General features: G+C 36.2%; 1 protein-coding gene across 1 annotated transcript in view; it reads left to right on the top strand.

Annotated features, from left to right (window-relative positions):
• LOC107153021 (fibrous sheath-interacting protein 2-like) overlaps positions 1–18,184 on the top strand; it is a 67,604-nt gene that overhangs the window by 24,005 nt on the left and 25,415 nt on the right. Inside the window, exons 7-11 of the mRNA XM_015498535.1 lie at positions 1,270–1,344; positions 4,988–5,091; positions 7,117–7,162; positions 8,974–9,065; positions 10,866–10,926. Of these exons, the coding sequence (XP_015354021.1) occupies positions 1,270–1,344; positions 4,988–5,091; positions 7,117–7,162; positions 8,974–9,065; positions 10,866–10,926 (378 nt within the window). The remainder of the gene's footprint in view (positions 1–1,269; positions 1,345–4,987; positions 5,092–7,116; positions 7,163–8,973; positions 9,066–10,865; positions 10,927–18,184) is intronic.

The following is an 18,184-nucleotide window of genomic DNA, read 5'->3' on the forward strand; positions in this document are numbered from 1 at the left end:
AAATAAGGGAAGGAAAAAAGGGGAGGGGAAGGGATAAAAAAAGAAAAACATTTTATAAGGCAAACAGAAGAGGTTTTCTAAATGAGAGAATATGTGCAAAAAGTTTTATTTTTTATTCATTCTCTTTAGAATGACAGTACAGTTTATTTGGGGGACAATTTTTGTAAAAGAGCTAGTAAGATTAGACAATATGAAAGAGAAGAAAGAATGAAACTTTATCAAACAGGAGTGAGTAATAACAGCTCCTTATTTGGTTCAGTGAAACAATGAGGTGGTAGGCATTCTGCCCCCTAGTTGATAAGTCACTTCAACAGTGATATTGCCCCCTCTATTCACTTGTTAACTTCCACCTCGAGTAGAAAGAAGGTTACAGGAAGGAATCTTATAGTGTGGCCACATCAAATCCTTTTTGAAATTGAAAATATAAAAGAATTTAAGTTCACAACATTACAGAGGCAACAGAATGGTGAAAATGTCTATTTCACATATGAAACTGACACTACTCTAATAAGGCTGCCATCTTCCATCACGCAGACTCCAAATGATGCCCACCTTATAACTGTAATGAAAACCCAGTTAGCACACATGCAGTTTGGAATTCTTTTCATCTGTCTAAATGGATATAAACAGGAGCTGTAATCACCTTTCCCCCAGGTGAGGTCTCTGTATATGGTTGCTTCTACCAAAAGTGTGAGGCACAACCAAAACTTGTCATTGCCACTGTAACCTGGAAGGTCCCTAGCACAATCACCATGCTGGTCTACATCCTGTACAGAGGAAAAAAATGCTCCCATTGAGTAGGATGTAGTTTTCCCCCTTCTCCAAGAACACAATTATGTGCAGTTTGAGCTAAAGTATAACCTTAAGTACACTCGATATTATAAATGCCATTGTCCTTCCTCCTCATTGCATAGATGTCAACCTTAGAACTTTTGACATTTGGGGCCATGTAATCCTTTGTGTGGAGGGGCATTCTGAGCATCATAGGATGTTTAGTGGCATCCCTGGCCTCTACCCATGCCAGGCAGGAACAACCTTTCCCTCTTTTGTGACAATCAGAAATGACTCTAGATATTTCCCAATGTCCCCTGGAGAACAAAATTTCTTCCCACTGAGAACTGCTGCCTATCCTCTCCAATTCCTCCAACAACACAACCCCATACATAGATTGGCACATGTTTATCCTCTTATTGGGCATGAAATGATAGTCAATCTTAGGTAATTTTGTTATTTACACTATTGAAAATAAATCTCTCATTTTTTTAAAAGCTTCTGCTCCAAAGAAGAAGATGAATTATATTGCCAGTGACCAGAAAGTATCCCAAGGACCTCAGGAGAAAAAACGTAATTGAAATGTTATTATTAGAAATTAATAATTTGTGGAAATACTGGGTTTGGTAATGATCTCTCCTGCTTATTATGCACATAAATGGACTTTGTGTAATCCTTACCAATAGTGCTATTGCCATCTGCATTGGGTTTCCTAATTAGTGTCATTGTCTCCACACTCCCATGAGCAAGGTAGCCCACATCTTGCAGCTAACAACTCTCCAAACACAGTTCAGAATCCTGACTTTGCCACAGCCCCTGCTCCTGATCTTGTCTCTGTACTTTTCAATTCTCAATAAGATCCTGAGGCACTTCAACCTGTGCCACACCAGCTGCTGTTATTACCCCTTGCTCAGAAAAACTGCCTCCTAGGGAGGTTTGTACCTATATCTCATTTGTTCCAGCTGGAGAACCATACTTGCACATTGCTGAATGGAGGTGCTACTGATATTTCTGAAGGTTTTGGCCCTAGGGTCCTGGTGAGACCTCTGCTGGTGCTGATGTTCTTTCTCAATATCCTGCCCTTACTTTGATTTTGGCCTTTTCAGACCTGTGATAACTTATGTCACTTCACTGGCAGCAGAAATATTTTATTCTGCCCCATGTTTTTCTGCAGCAGTACCGTGTTGCCCACTCTTGTTCCCCTGTTCATTTTATAATAGTCCAACTGAGTAGCAGCTATTTTTGTCATTTTTTTAAAGAGAGAGAGAATTTTTTTAATATTTATTTTTTAGTTTTTGGTGGACACAACATCTCTGTTTGTATGTGGTGCTGGGGATCGAACCCGGGCCGCACGCATGCCAGGCGAGCACACTACCGCTTGAGCCACATCCCCAGCCCCCTATTTTTGTCATTTTAACATTTCAGCCTCCTACTTCTCAAGGAGGTTTCTTTAATACGCAGAGAACCAGCACTCTTTACTTCATTTAAGTGTCTTCCTTCCTTTTGTTTTCTGGCTCAGTGATTGACTTCTTGAGAATATTCCTCTAGATTCTATCATCGTGGGGCCCCCCAAATTGCTCAGACTTTCAGGGACCCTCCCCATCTCTCTACTTCTTTCCCAAAGATGGTGTCTAGATGTCTGAGACAAAAAATAAGTCTTATGTTTTTACTCTTCTAAGTGTCAGTAGCATGGGCATCACCAAGAACTTATTGTAAATGAAGATTCCCAGTCCCCACCTTAGACCTACTAAGTCAAGATCTGCATTTTAAAAACATCCCCAGGTGCTTCATATTCACATGAATTTGGGTGAAGCACTGGCTTCCATGACCTCATAAAGACAAACAGAGTCAGGATGTTTGGATGAAATGTGCTCTGCCTCCCCGGATTCTCAGAAAGATGTTCCTATCTCCACTCTGAAAGTGCTTGGCCTATTGGCATTCATAGTTGAAATCTGCTGCCAGCTAATGACTAATATTCTGGTCTCTCTGGACTTTAGGAGGGTTCTCTGGCTTTTCCATCTCCCCCATCCTGTCTGGCTGCCCCATAACAATTGAGGTAGAGTTTTCTCACCTCTCCCATAGTGTCTCCTTGCTCACAAGCTCCCCAGCTAGAATCTCAACCTTTTCTGGGCCATGTCCACACTGCATGGGAGCCAAGAATAGCTTAAGAAAGCAACAATTCAGAGAGAAACTTGCTATGCCTGACCCCAAAGAACTAAGTGAGAAAAAGGCAACAAGGATAGGATAACCTAACAAATCTCTTTTTAGAGTCCTTAAATGGAGAGTGGAGCAGTAGTACCTCTTGTTTGCTTTCCAAGTTAATTTCACTTATCTAAGCTAACCAAAGCCCAGCATAAGCCATGTAGGAAGCTATTCTTTTTCCTTTGTTCTCCACCTTCTCTGTCCAACCACCCCTCCATTTGCTGACCGCCTCTGTGCTACTATAAAAAAGTGACATTTCTTTGGTAATTTTCCCTAAGTCATATCCCCCTTCCTTCTGAACCCAGATAACTCTTAATGGTGAGCAAGGGTATTTCCAGTGCACTACATGTATTAGCCAGCTTTCCATAGCTGTGACCAAAATACCTAAGATTAACAAAAGGATGGAAGATTTTTTTATGGCTGAATATTTTGAGGTTACAGTCCATGGTCACATAGCCCCAGCACTTTGGTGGGGCAATACATCATGGATGAAGGAAACTACTTACCTATAGCAGCTGAGAAGCAAAAAGAGAGAGAGAGAGAGGAATGGTCCAACAGGGTCCCAATATGTCCTTCATGGGTGTGCCTCCAATGGTCTAACTTCCTCTAGATAGGCTTCAATTCCTCAAGTTTCCACCACACAATAATGCCATCAACTGAGGACCAAGTTTTCAATACATGAGCTTTGGGGGGAACATTTAAGATCCAAACCACAACACTACAGGAGAATTTTTCTGAGTTAAGTTTTCCAATCTATTGCTACACAAAAAATGAAAATAAAACTTGGAAAATTCTACAGACATGTACATGGCTCCCAAGGCATACTGTCCCTATATCACCCTACTTTTAGATGACAGGTGATGAATGCTACCTTGATATTTATCTTGGTATTTTTCATGTTACAAATTCAATACTCCATCCCTAACTCCAACTCCAAAGAAAGATGCCCCAGAAGACAAGGGTAAAATGTACTTAAGGAGTCAAAAATGAGAAAATAATGATATAAATTTTCTGAAACAGTAGTCCTGTTGCATAATGTATGTTTACATCTGTGAAGCCCCAAAATGCAAGCACAGAAAAACATGGTCTCCAGTCCTGTATGTTGATGGCATGTTCATTGTAAAAAGATGTAGAATATAAATATATATAATATATATCATACAAACTCTAACAAAAATGGACAAAAGGCACGAACAGACATTTTGCTGAAGAAGACATAAGATAGGAAATAAGCACATGAATATCTGTTCAACATTGTAAGTTATTAGGGAAATGTAAATTAAATCACATACCTAGTAAAAATGACTAGAATTTAAATAACTGATCATACCAAGTATTTTCAAGACCTAGAAAAACTAGAACTGTCTTACATTGTTGGTGGGAATATAAAATGGTACAATCACTGTGGAAAACAGCTTGGCAACTTAACTTAATCTTATATCTACCCTGTGATTCAGCCATTTCAAAAGGTGTGTAGCCAAAGAAGCAAAAATATGTGTGCACATAGACTTGTATGCCAATGTTCACAACAGCATTTCTTATAATAGCCCCAAACTGGAAACAACCTAAATTCTCCTTAATAGGTAAATGGATAAACTCTGTACATACATAATGTAGAACACTATTCAATAAAAATAATAATAATAAATAGGAATAAACTACTAATATAGGCATCATGAATCTCAAAAAATATGCTGAATTAAAGAAGTCAGGAAAAAAATAGATCCTATTTTATTCCATTTATGTAAAATACTCGGCAATGGAAATCAATATATAACAACAAAAAGACTAGTGGTTACCTGGGGTACAGAGGTAGAGAAAACTATTAATTATAAAGGAGCATTTTAAAATTTGGGGTGCAATGGAAATGCTTGTTACCTTGACTGTGGTAATGATTTCATGGGCTTATACATATATTAAAACTGAACAAATTTAACATTTTAAATATGTGTAAGTGATCATATTCAATAAAGTCATTTACAAATTTTGTATTTTCCCTTTCATTTACTTTTAGAATCAGTTCACCATTTTCCAATCAATAACAAGATTTCTGTTAAAAAATCAGCAACTTCATTTTATCCTGAGAAGGATGTACAGAATAACACAACAGAAAAAAAGGTGAAAAGTTATATGATTCACATGTTTTATATTGATCATCAGTATTTGTCATTAATTTTTATTTTGATGAATAGCCCCTGGCTTGGTACTTTCTGATTTCAAAATCATGGGATCTTAAACCTCTTCTTGGCAAAGGTGTTGAGTTAGTTTCATGCTACATGAACCATGAAAGTTTAGAAGAAATGAACTTAAACACTCGATGATTAAGATGATAATGATGAAAATGATGACAGCTAATATTTATTGAGAACCTACTGTGGGCAAGGTCCCATGCTAAGCTTGAAAGAAAAGGGAAAATGTGAGTGACATAGCATACAAAAATGGAAAGGACATAGTCACCACCTAAGAATAAGTCATAAATAAAAGATCTTTTAATAAATGAGAGGAGAGTTTTGTACAAAATACTCTGGGAGCACTTTAGAGAGTGATCCTGCCTAAAGAGGTCTAAAAAGGCTTTATTAAAGGAAAGTTTAATCAAATTGTCTTGAAATGTCAGTCTTGAATTTTTCAGATGAATACATCTGAGGATATAATGAGGCAATATTGCAGACAGAAATTAAAGTGCAAGGGAAAACAAAGAGGTATTATCCACCATAGCCAGGGAAGTGCAGGAGATGAGGCTGAAAAGGTAAATTGAAGCCAAAGCCTTCTTTATACACCTTCCTGAAGCATGTGTTTATCCTCTCAGTAATAGGGAGCCACTGAAGGTGTTTTAGTAGGGATGCAAAAAAAAAGAATGATTTTCTGGGTGCAGTGGTGTACATCTGTAATCTCTGTGACTCAGGAGGCTGAGACAGGAGGGTTGCAAGTTTGAGACCAGTCTCAGCAATTTATCGAGGTCCTTAGCAACTTAGTGAGACTCTGTCTCAAAATAAAAAATAAAAGTGGCTGGGGATGTGGCTCAAGTGGTGAAGCACCATTGGGTTCAATCTGCAGTACCCACCCCCCCAAAAGAGAATGGTTTGGATTCTAAAAAGATAATCTAGTTTCAATGTGTGAAAGAGATGGTAAAAAGAAGAGATTAGGGGAAATATAGTTGCAAGTCTACTGAAATAGTCCAGATAAAAATTTAAGTGCTTAGCCAGGTACTATGTGCACACCTGTAACCACAGACACTCAGGAGGCTGATGCAGGAGGATTGCAAATTTGAGGCCAGTCTCAGCAATTTAGCAAGACCCTAAGCAACTTAGTGAAACCCTGTCTCAAAATAGCAAGAGCTGGGATTGTAGCTTAGTGGAAAAGCACTCCTAGGTTCAATCCCCAGTACCCCAACAATGTAATATAAGGACTCAAATTAAGGCAGTGGCTATTAGTGTTAACAAGAGACCACAGACTGAAGATATTTCAGAGTTAAACTGTGTCAGGAATTGGTTAATCAATAGATGTATGGATCTAGAGTGAAGGAGATGATGATGGTGATGATGATATTGATTCAATTTTTGTATATAGATTTACATTAATGAGATGTCTGTCTCTGTGCTTCCATAGTGCCCAGGCTTACTTCAATCTCAGAACTTATTTATATATATATAAAATATATGTATACTATGTATAAAATATATATTATATCGTATTTGTTCTACTAGATGATAATCTTCTTTAGGTCAGAAATTATTGTATCACATTTCATTTTCATGCATTGTGTTCAATAAGCAGTAGATTGGATTGAATTGTCCTTATTTGAAATACATAGAACAACTCTCAGCTTTTTAGAATGGATTACTGGGTGGATTTTCATGCCTTTAACCAAAACGTGGAATAGAGGAGGAGAAGCAAGCTTGGAAGGATGGGGCACACAGGTATAGGTCTTCATTTTGAACTAGTTTAGTTCTAACTAGTTAAGATAACCCACGAGTGTTAGTAAGAAGAAGGTTGATAGTATGTATTAGCATTGAGATCAGTGCTCAGGAGAGAGATAGGGATGGGGGAAAGGGTACTGTGTTAATTTGATTGCTTTGGAGTAGACAAAAGTCTCTTAGAAGCTTAATTACTTTAATGTTTTCTCTTGAATGTTAAATCATACAGGATGATATAGAAACAACTGAAACATCACAGTCTTTAGATGATAAAGGTAAGAAAATGGACAATATCCATAACTTGTTATTTTTTCAGTTCAATGCTTAATTTTTGTATGGGTTTTCAAGTTATGCTTTTTTCTGATTATAAAATATGTGCTTGGGGCTTGGGTTGTGGCTCAGAGATAAAGCACTCGCCTAACATGTGTGAGGCACTGGGTTTGATCCTCAGCACCACATAAAAATGAAATAAAGGTTTAAAAATGTGTGTTTATTTTGGTACATGAAAGATTAAAAATTATCCATAATTATAAATGTTACTAATTTATATTTTTTAGTAATTCCTGGGTGAATAGGTTCTTTGGGGTTGCAAAGTGTAAGGAAGTTAGAGTCTCCACTGTGGCTGGCCACAGTAGAGATAGGTGAAGTAATTTCTTGACATATGACACTGTGATTTGGGAGTTCCAGTGCAGAGAATCCTCTACTGTCATCCTTTCTCATATTAATGCATGCTGTTTTCCATTTCCCCAGGGCTAGACTAGAGTTTAACCAAATATCTACCAGTTTCTGCAAAAGCTTCCCATGTATTGCCATGTATATTCTACACACATAAACACTCACATACACACACACACACACACACACACACCCCTATCAAGAACATTAGGAAATCACATGGGTGGGCATCAAGCCTCTCAAATCTAATTTAAACAAAGCCACATCTATCAACCCCCAGTCAACCCAATCCCTGTCCTCTGTTCCTCCCATTGTTATCCAGGCACAAAACCTGACTTAACTGACTGTTTTCTATTGCTCATATTCTACATCCCCAAATTTTTACATTCTAATATACTCCTTAAGCTTTCTCACAACCTCCTTTTCCTTCCTATTCGTGTCACCCTGACATTAATTATTGCAATAAATTTCTCCCAATCTCTTCTTCTTCCTTTTGACCTACCCTTTTAACCTATCCTATATGATACTGTGAATGTAATCTTCCTGAAAGACAGCTTTGGGTATATAATTACTCAACTTGAAAGTCCTCAGTGTTCCCAATGCTAAGCTATGGAACCAACTAAAAGCCCTTCAACAGATCAGTGGATAAAGAAAATGTGGCATATATACACAATGGAATATTACTCAGCCATAAAAAGAATGCCTTTATGACCTTTGCCAGTAAATGGATGGATCTGGAGACTATCATGCTAAGTGAAACAAGCCAATCCCAAAAAACCAAAGGTCAAATGTTCTCTCTGATATGTGGATGCTAACAAACAAATGGTGGGGGGATGAGAATACAAGTTCAATGAATTAGACAAAGGGGAATGAAGGGAAGGGAAGGGGTATAGGAATATGAAAAACAGTGGGATATATTGGACATAACTTTCCTATGTTCATATATGCATATACTACAGTGAAACTCCACATCATGTACAACCACAAGAATAGAATCCTAATTAGAATAAGTTATACTCTGTGCATGTATTAATATGTCCAAATATATTCTACTGTCATGTATATCTACAAAGAACAAATAAAAAAGAAAATCCTCGTGTTTCCCCCTTGTCTATTGTATAAAGTGAAAAATAGGTCATTCTGATAGTGGGGCTGAAGGGGTATTAAGCTGGTAAAGGAAGTTTGGGTCATAGATTGGGGAGTTCAGGCTTGTCCTTGAGGCAGTCGTGAGCCAGTAAAAGTTTATAGGCTGAAGAATTCAGAAAGTCATCAAGTCATCTTATCCTTGGATCTGCCTCAACTTGCATCAATAAATACATTCTTGACTATAATAATTCTAGACATAATGTCAACAGAGCAAGGAGAACTATATCATTTTCTAGTAATTAACAGTATCTCTTCTGTCCCCCAGAAGTAAACAGTGCCTTGGCTCTTACTCCAGTTTTTTCTGACAAATCAACATCTATCTCCAGACAGTCTATACTGGATATTCTAACACAAGAGGTAAGTAGTACCTCTTTTGTACCAGATGCAAACAGAACAAATAAGGTATGAAATTATGATTAACAATTGGTATAAAATTTTCTTTCATTAAATGATAATTTAGAATATCCTTATTCCCTGTAGTTAACCATTCCATACTAAGATTTTATAAAAATTGAAATAGGAACCCCAGTAACAGTCCTGGGCTGCTTCAGTCTACTGAAATTCATAGCTATCAGTTATGTTCATGTTGCCATACAGCAAATGTAGGCCATATCAATAACAATTTGTAAGCTGGCAAAAAAAGTAGTGAGCCTGAGATTTTAAACTTGTTTAGATACAAAACTTGAATGTTATATTTGCCTTAATTCATAATAGTAATCACCAGAAATAAGTGTTTCCACTTAATAGCCCTTAGGTTATAGGCTTCCTAACTGGTGGGTTACCAGAACTTTAAGGTACCTGTTCCCTGCAAAGGAAGCATCAAATTGAGGATGAATCACTACTCTTCAAGTGGTAATGGGTGTGCAGAGACAGTCATATTGTCTTACTCTGTCCCCTTTGTCACCAGTGCCCAGTCATTTAATGTTGGAAAGGTAACAGCAGATATTCACAGCATAGCCTATGGTCACAACATAGATTGTCACTGGGGGCTTCCAGTTGTTGTTACAGAAATCAAATGCATATCACATTCTTAGCTCCATTATCACTGTGTTAACTACTTCTTCAGCTCTAAAAATTAACATGACTTGAGAGAGATGTCATCATGCAGGAAATTTACTGTGGTCTTCACAAATGAATTCTACATAACTAAAGTAGAAAGTGGCATTGTTTGCTATAACCTATGTTAAATGCATAGTAAATGACAGATACACATATATAATGGTTAAAAAGTCATGTATTGGCCATAATAAGCTTCTCTGAATAAACACACATTAATGAAGAACCTATTGTGTATGGGCACTATGCTACTATGTCAACATCCATAATCACTATGCTTGGTATCTAAAGAAAGAAACTTACTACTTGGAGATAGTTTAGCAATTGCATATAAGAAATTAAATTTTTACTAGCTTCTAGCTAGAGCCAGAAAAAAAAGTGTCCTTCAGTATAACATGGATTACAAAAGTAATATAACATACTTTACCTAAAAATATCAATAAACAAATTTATATCATCAGTTTTTAAAAGAGACTTTGAAATATGTTGGACAATATAAGTATATCAAATGGTCACAAACATCTCATTTATTTTGAAAAGTATCATGAATTCTTTTATTAAATCAGAATGTTACTATTTTCCAATTTATTTCTCCCATCCCACTGGTATCAGGAAATGTATTTCTGATGGCTTGTGTTCAGCTCTCAGACCTAGAGAAAAAAAAAAACAAGATCTACTTTGTTGGATTTATCTCCCCATATAATTACCCAAGCAAGTAGAGTTCTTGGCCAAGTCAAAGAGTCAACATTCCAAGTATGCAGATAACCTGGTCTCTGCCTTCTGGCTCTCTGAATACACTTCTCCTATGGTTAGCTTCGTTCAAAAACCACACATACTCTTTTTAGCTGTTCAGTTGATTGTCTTCCATGTTGATCAGTACATTTTTTTTAGTTATCTTGAGTTCTTCAGTAATAATATATGTAATATGATCCATAATAAGGCATACATATTTATTCTAAATAGACTTTTAAATAAGTTCTTAAAATATTTTCTTCAATTTTTGGATCTTTAATATGAAAAATAGTCAATGTTCAAATCCTTTAAAAATTCTTTGGGGGTAAATTTTGTTTCATTGTTTATATTTTCTTATGCCATATGTAGATAACGAATGATGATTTGAATGAAAAAAATTACAAGAAATCAAGTATCAACTATGATCCAGGTAAACATAAGCAATAATTTTTAAGTAAATCTCCCAATCATTTAATTGACATTTATTGAGTTTCTGCTACATGTCAAGTGCTGTGATAATTATTTAACATACAAAGTAATAAAGCCATGGTCTCTACCTTTGGATTTTACAGTTTAGGGGGGAACAATTATATCAATAATCACAACTCAATATGATGAGTGTACAATGGAGGTATGTATAAAGTCCAGTGGAAGTATAGGGAAATACGGGAAGTTTTGCAGAGGAAGCCATAATTGAGCTGAGACTTAAAGGTTGAGAAAGAATTTTCTACACAGAAAAATGATAGAGATAACCTTCTAGGAAATAATTGCTTTGGCTAAAAATTAAAGGTAGAAAGTTGTGGAAGATGAAGCTTAACTGGTAGATAAAACTGGATCATTAAGATTCTGGTAGGCCATGCCAAATATTTGTCATCTATTCTATTATCTAAGGATAGCTATTGAAGAATATCACCAGGGACATAAAATGGTCAGAATTTGTCATTGCAAAAGAGTAAAAATGGAATTAGAAGAGTATGAAGTCAAAGAAACAATAAAAATAATAATGGCAATTATTGAACACTTGCTATGTACCATGCTATACCCTTTATAGTCTCTCACTTAACCCTTCTGGTAACTTATTTAGGTCAGAAACATTTTTTATCTACCATTCTACATATAAGTAAGTTAAGCCTCAGAGTGGTAAACTATCTTACCAAAGTCACTTTGTATATGGCAAAGCCAGAGTTTTAACCCAGATTGATTGAATCAAATAGATCCAATCTGTCTGATTCAACCAATCCTAATCATAATACTGTGCTGCTTCTTAACACAATTAAAGAGGTTATTACAAATAGTCAAGGCAAGAAATATGTTCTCAATGAAGGCAATGGCAGTGAGACTGGAGAGCTAGGCCCTGATTTGACTATGGGGGATGAATGGATGACTTGGTTCCCAATTAAATAAGGGAGATAAGGAATTAAAGACAACTCTCAGATTTCTAGACTGGGCAACTAAATGGATAGTGAAGATAGTGGTGCCATTCATTAGATAATACAGAAAGAGGAACAAGTTGGAAAGAAGAATAATTAAGTCAACTTTGAATATACTGAGTTTGAGGTGCATGTGGGTATCAAAGTAGAACATTTAAGTGGAACAGTCATATAGGCAGTTATAGAAGCTGGTCTGGAATCATGGGAGAAGCAATGAAAGAATACTTTATAGCAAAGCCTAGAGGAACAACTTGTGGGTTTTTTCTATAGTTATTTAATGTACTCTCATTTAGATAGGTTATACTTTTCTCCTTTTAATTCCCTCTTGGTTTAAAAGTTACCCACAATAGTTTCTTAATTACTAAGTAATTAGTATTTAGGGTCATATTTTTGAAACTAGGTTCAGAGAGTATAGCCTGTAAATCTCTACCATCTTGAAGTTGTTAAGGTTTTCTTGTGGCCAAATATGTGATTGATACTTTTAAAAATATTTTAATTGTAGATGGACACATACCTTTATTTTATTTATTTATTTTTATGTGGTGCTGAGGATCAAACCCAGTGCCTCACACATGCCAGGCAAGCACTCTACTACTGAGCCACAACCCCAGCCCTGTGATTGATATTTTAATGTGTTCCATAGACAAACCAAAAATGTGTATTCTCTATTTGAAAGATGTAGGACTCTAAATGAGTATTAAATTATACTTATTGATTCTATTATTCAATTATTTGATGTCTTAACTGAACTTTTTGTGTACTAGAATATCTTTTCTTACTGTCAACCAGATATGTCCAGCCATCAAAGATGTGTATTAAAGTTCTCCAGTTGCATTTCCATCAAATTCTCATTGCATCTCTATCAAATTCTCATTGCATCTCTAACAGGTTTTATACATTTGGGCTCTTCTGGATATTTAATTCTCCCCATTGCTGGAAATCATAGAGTTCTTTTTCTTTAAGAAATTCACTAGATATCTTTTTTTTTTCTGAATAACAAATTGCTCCCTAATTGGAAGCTTGTAAGAACAAATATTTATTATCTCACAGTTTCTGTAGTCAGAAATATGGGAGCAACTTTGCTAGATGGTTCGGATTCAAAGTCTCTCGTTAATTTACTTATAGTCAAGATATATCATCCAGAACTGTTACAGTCATGTGAAGACAGTCATGTGAAGACCTGACTGGAACTGAAGGATTCACTTCCAAGGTGGTTCATTTATAGGACTCTAGGCAAGAGGGCTCAAGTCCCTGATGGTCACTGGCAGGAGGTCTCAATTCCTCACCATGTAGACCTCTCCATAGGATTTCTTGAGTAGCTTGCTTCCCCCAGAAGAGGAGATACAAGAGAAGGGGCTTAAGCTACAATACACCATATGACCCTAGTTTCAAAAGTTGCACACCATCACTACCATCATGTACCATTCATTAGAAGCAAGTCACTAAGTCCCACTCACTCTCAAAAGGAAGAGAATTGACCTTTTTTTTTTTTACAGAGAGAGAGAATTTTTTAATATTTATTTTTTAGTTTTCGGCGGGCATAACATCTTTGTTTGTATGTGGTGCTGAGGATCGAACCCGGGCCGCATGCATGCCAGGCGAACATGCTACCGCTTGAGCCACATCTCCAGCCCCGAGAATTGACCTTTTCCTTATGGAGGATAACTATCAAAGGATTTGTTTGACATATTCTAAAACCACAACAGTTCTATCTTCACACTTCATTTCTCATGTTTATACACTATTAATTTCAATCCCTTCCTTTCCAAAACTGAACATTCACAAAAACATACTCATACACAAAGAAACCCAAGGGTACATACAATTTAAGTAGAACATTTTTTAAGAGTGTTGAAAAAAATTGTTGCTGAGAATCAATCCAGAGCCTCTCACACACACTAGCTAAGTGCTCTACCACTGTGATACACTCCCAGTCCTGATCATTGGGATTTATTGATTACTCACTATGTACTTTACATTCATTGGGAGAAAAATAAATAGTAAATCACCTTGACCATGACCTAGGCCCTAATCAGTGATACTATTTTATTATTCAGAGCATTATTTTAAGATTTTCATTTATTCATGTAGATGCATAATTGACATACCATCCCAGGATTCTTATGGACATATTAATAAAGACTTTAGTATAATTATTCAAAAATATTTACTAAAATTTTAAAACTAGATGGCATACAAACATTTTAGATAGCATTTGAGTGGGAAGAGATCAATGACATGCAGACTAAACATTGAACAAGTAAATATATTAAAGAATTTATTAAACAAATAAATCCTATTTACAATGTGCCTGACACTGTAAACTAGTAATTACAATACAGCACAGGATGTCTTATAATAGAAGTGTGTATAAGATGCTTCAGCAGCATTAACAGAGGATGGGCTTAGGTGGATTTCAAGGAAGGCTCTCTGGAGGAGGTGACATGAGAGCTGAATAAATCCTAAAGGATGAGAAGTTTGAAAGAGGGATACTAAAATTCCAGACAAAGAAAGAGCAAAGACCTTGAGGTGTGAAAAACATGCTATATTTTGGGGATTTCAAGTTGTTGTACATCTCTGGAGCACAGAATATTTGAAGAACAGTGACCAGAAATTAAGCTGGACATGCAGGAAAGGTCCAAGATTTTAAGGTACATTCTATACTTCCTGAGGAGTACCTTGAGGTTTGAAACAAAGCAGTAATAACAGAGAATAAAAACCTGATAACATATATGTTAATTGCTGTTTTACAAATAGCTTGGGAAGGATAAGAACAAATAATAATTTTCTTTTTTTCTCTTTGAAAAATCTATACAGTTCAGGACATTGTCCCTTCTCAGGATTTTTTAAATAGGTAAGTATTTAATAAAACTTAATACATTAATATATGATTTTAGTAATTGCACAGGAATGCTGCTTGAAGGCAGATTTCTATCATTCTCTCTTCATTCTTGTAGTTCTACTTTATTAAGTTCTATTTAGTAAAACTCTCATCTTTTATAAACCTCTCAGGACTAAGCTAAAAATGTAAAGTAGGCAAAATGTAGTCAACTTCTTCCACCTCTTCGTCTATTCTCACTTTGGTTCTATGCTCCCTCAACACCTAGGGCCTTCACTCCTTTTCAGGTAGAACCCTACTATCATTTCTCCTCTCCAGGTAGCTTTCTCTTCTTCTCCTCTCCCTGATCTAACATGTATCTTTACTTCTGCCTATTGGGGCATTGGTATCCTAATGACAATAAGTTAGTCCATTATCTAGTATTATTATTATTACCCCAATCCTAATGCTATTTGCATTAAAATAATCAGTCTCTAATGATGGAAAATAAAGGCCAGTGGAGAAGATTTTTATTTTAGTCTAAGGGTTTTTCCACCCTCAAAACTCAGTGGCCACCTGTTTTTCCAATGTGCTGTTCTTTTCAACCTTGAATAATATTTCACAAACATGAAATAACTCCCAATGGAATACACACACACACACACACACACACACACACACCATCACCATCACCATCACCATCACCACCTTTTAAGCACTCAGTGAACCAAATGAGGTACAAGATCAGCTTTAGAATCCTAAAGTATGGCACAAATGGTTGGTTGAAGTGAAATAGTGTGTGGTGATAAATCGTGTTGACATTCAGACCAAGTTTTTTGGAGAAGGAATTTGAGCTAAGGACTGATGGGCATCAGTTTGTCTCACTTGCAAGTGCTCATGGGATTCAAAGACACCATTAAGGAGGAAAGTGACTAGTCCAAATATTCAGTTTAAAAGTATAAAGGTAGTAATTATTATGTGTAGTTCATAAAGTGTTAATTCTTACCTCTCTACTCCTCTCCTCCCTCCTTATAGACTACAGAGCTACAGAATCACTTGAGTCTTTTTAATAGCAAATGCTCTGAATACCACTTTATTAAAAATTAGCTATGATAGAAAACTCCACATATGACCTGGGACTTCTCCAGCATCCCTTTCAAATACATAGGGCTAAAATATCTTTAAGATATATCCAGGACAGCATTAGGCCAGAGCATGCACACAGATAGGCACATGCACAAACACACACACACACACACACACACACACACACACACTAGCTAACACCACCATCTACTCAAATTCTTTCCATTGCACCCATGTCACATTCCTTTACCTTATTCAGAATGAAGCAGGTTCAAGATCTTTCACTCAGTCCTCTTTTTCTGTTGCTTCAGAAGTCTCAACTGTGGACAAATCACAACTATTCCATCATTTACCTCCTTTCTCTTCTCACCCCTCACCTCCTTCGTTTTCTGTGTTTTCTAGAGCTAGCACAAGTACATACACAGTGAGATTAATAAAATATAATAAGAACCAAAGATATCCGGACAAGAGGAGAAATGTGATAAGATAGTATCTAAGAATAAACAATTGCAACAATTAAGCTTTGCATTCAGATGATGAGTATGTTTTTATGATTGGTATGGAAGAGAGGATGAGAAGAAGAGTCAAAAATATAGTGAATCTATTGCCCTAAAGATTGTGCTCAATAGTTTCTATCTGATTCATTGGGTGACATTTTGATAGTTGCAAGGAGGAAGAGGATATTCTCAAGTCAACAACTCTGCTAAATGCCTCTGCCAACAACATGTAAGATAAATTAAGGACCATTAACTAGGAGTCAGTTGTACAAGTTCATCAGTGATTTGTGGCCTGTACAAAGACCTCAATTTTGGAGTACAGAGAAATAATGCACAGACCCAAAACACGTTGAATGGGATTTATCACACTTTTTAAATAACATACTATGTTCACAGCATAGTTCTGGGTATCAGGTAGACACCAAGATCAATGAAGCACTACCTTGACTTTAGCTGTGTTACACATTCATCAGGAAAAAAGAGAGACATGCATAGTAACAGAGAGTGAGTTGAGGACAAAATGATAGTGGACAAAATGTCAGCCACCCACAGAACTCTACCTAGTCTTTAGCTCTTAGAGTAGAACACCAAAGTTAGAGTGCAGAGATGCTGCTTTCAAATCCCACACAGCTTCTGTAATGAATGAATGGATTTGGCAATAGAATGAACTCCATGGTGTAGATAATCATGAGGTGTCAGAAATCACCCCAAAGCTATAGGCCTGAGTTACAGGTAGAATACAACTGATCAGATTTTAAGATTACATATTCAGAAGGGTTATGCAAACTGACTAAAATTTAGTCTTGTCATATTAGTCTTCAGTAGATGGTGGTTGGTCAACAAAGTATAAAGAAGTTATCTTCTGGACTAAAGTGAGTTTAAATGGAAGGAAAGTCAGAAGTAGATAAGCATATTTATAGTTTTATGGCATGTGAAAATGTGCCTTCTCTTTGGGGATTCTGAATTGTGATTAATATCTCTGCTCTTTTTACTTAAGAAATAGAGAGTTGACACCAAAAATGACCTAAATCTTAGATGCTTTACTCTAAGTAACATCAACATAACCAGAGCTCTATCATGAAAAACCACCTCAGACTAGGGAAAAATAGATGGACTATCCCATTACTCCTGGAATTACTGTAGAACTTTCAGATCTAACAACCCCATTCACTTGCATGTTTCTGCTCAGTTGACCCCAACAAGATGATTAATTCATAATTCCAGATTATATCAATATTGTAACTACTTTCTAGTGCTCTTACATGAGGCTTTTCTCATTTATCTAGTTAGATTTGTTCATGAGGCTTTACTTTCTCCTTTTATCTAAATGCATGCCTTTAGGATGAAAGCCTATAGGGTCAGGTAGTAATGAATACACAGGAATCACTGGATTCCACTTGCTGCCTGTGATACAAGGTAGAGAAAGAAAAAAAATTATTCTGGGAACAATATATTGCAGGAGATCTGCAGGGAAGTATATTGTGCCACAGTTGGCCTTCAAAACCAGGTCTCAGAAAAATAAATGAAGTCCAGGATAGAAACTATGTCACTAACAGCATTCAGGTTTCAGGTCTAAATTGCAAAACAAAGTACTCATCTGAGGATGGGCTATTGCTACTAACCATATTATGAAACTGTAAAATTTTCTTTTTCTACCAAAAGTTAGGTTATAATATCTCAGTCTGGCTGAACTTCTCAAAACTGAATTATAAGCCTTGGGGGAAAAGTAAATTCAATAATGCAAGGTGTAGGCCAAGTAACAATGAAGATGGAGTATCATTTTTCTTTTAAGAAATTCAGGATGAAGAGAAACAGTGTATCCATATTGACAAAAAATATGAAAATAAATCAGAATTG

This window comes from Marmota marmota, unplaced genomic scaffold, assembly GCF_001458135.2.
Source record: "Marmota marmota marmota unplaced genomic scaffold, marMar, whole genome shotgun sequence".
Taxonomy (NCBI): domain Eukaryota; kingdom Metazoa; phylum Chordata; class Mammalia; order Rodentia; family Sciuridae; genus Marmota; species Marmota marmota.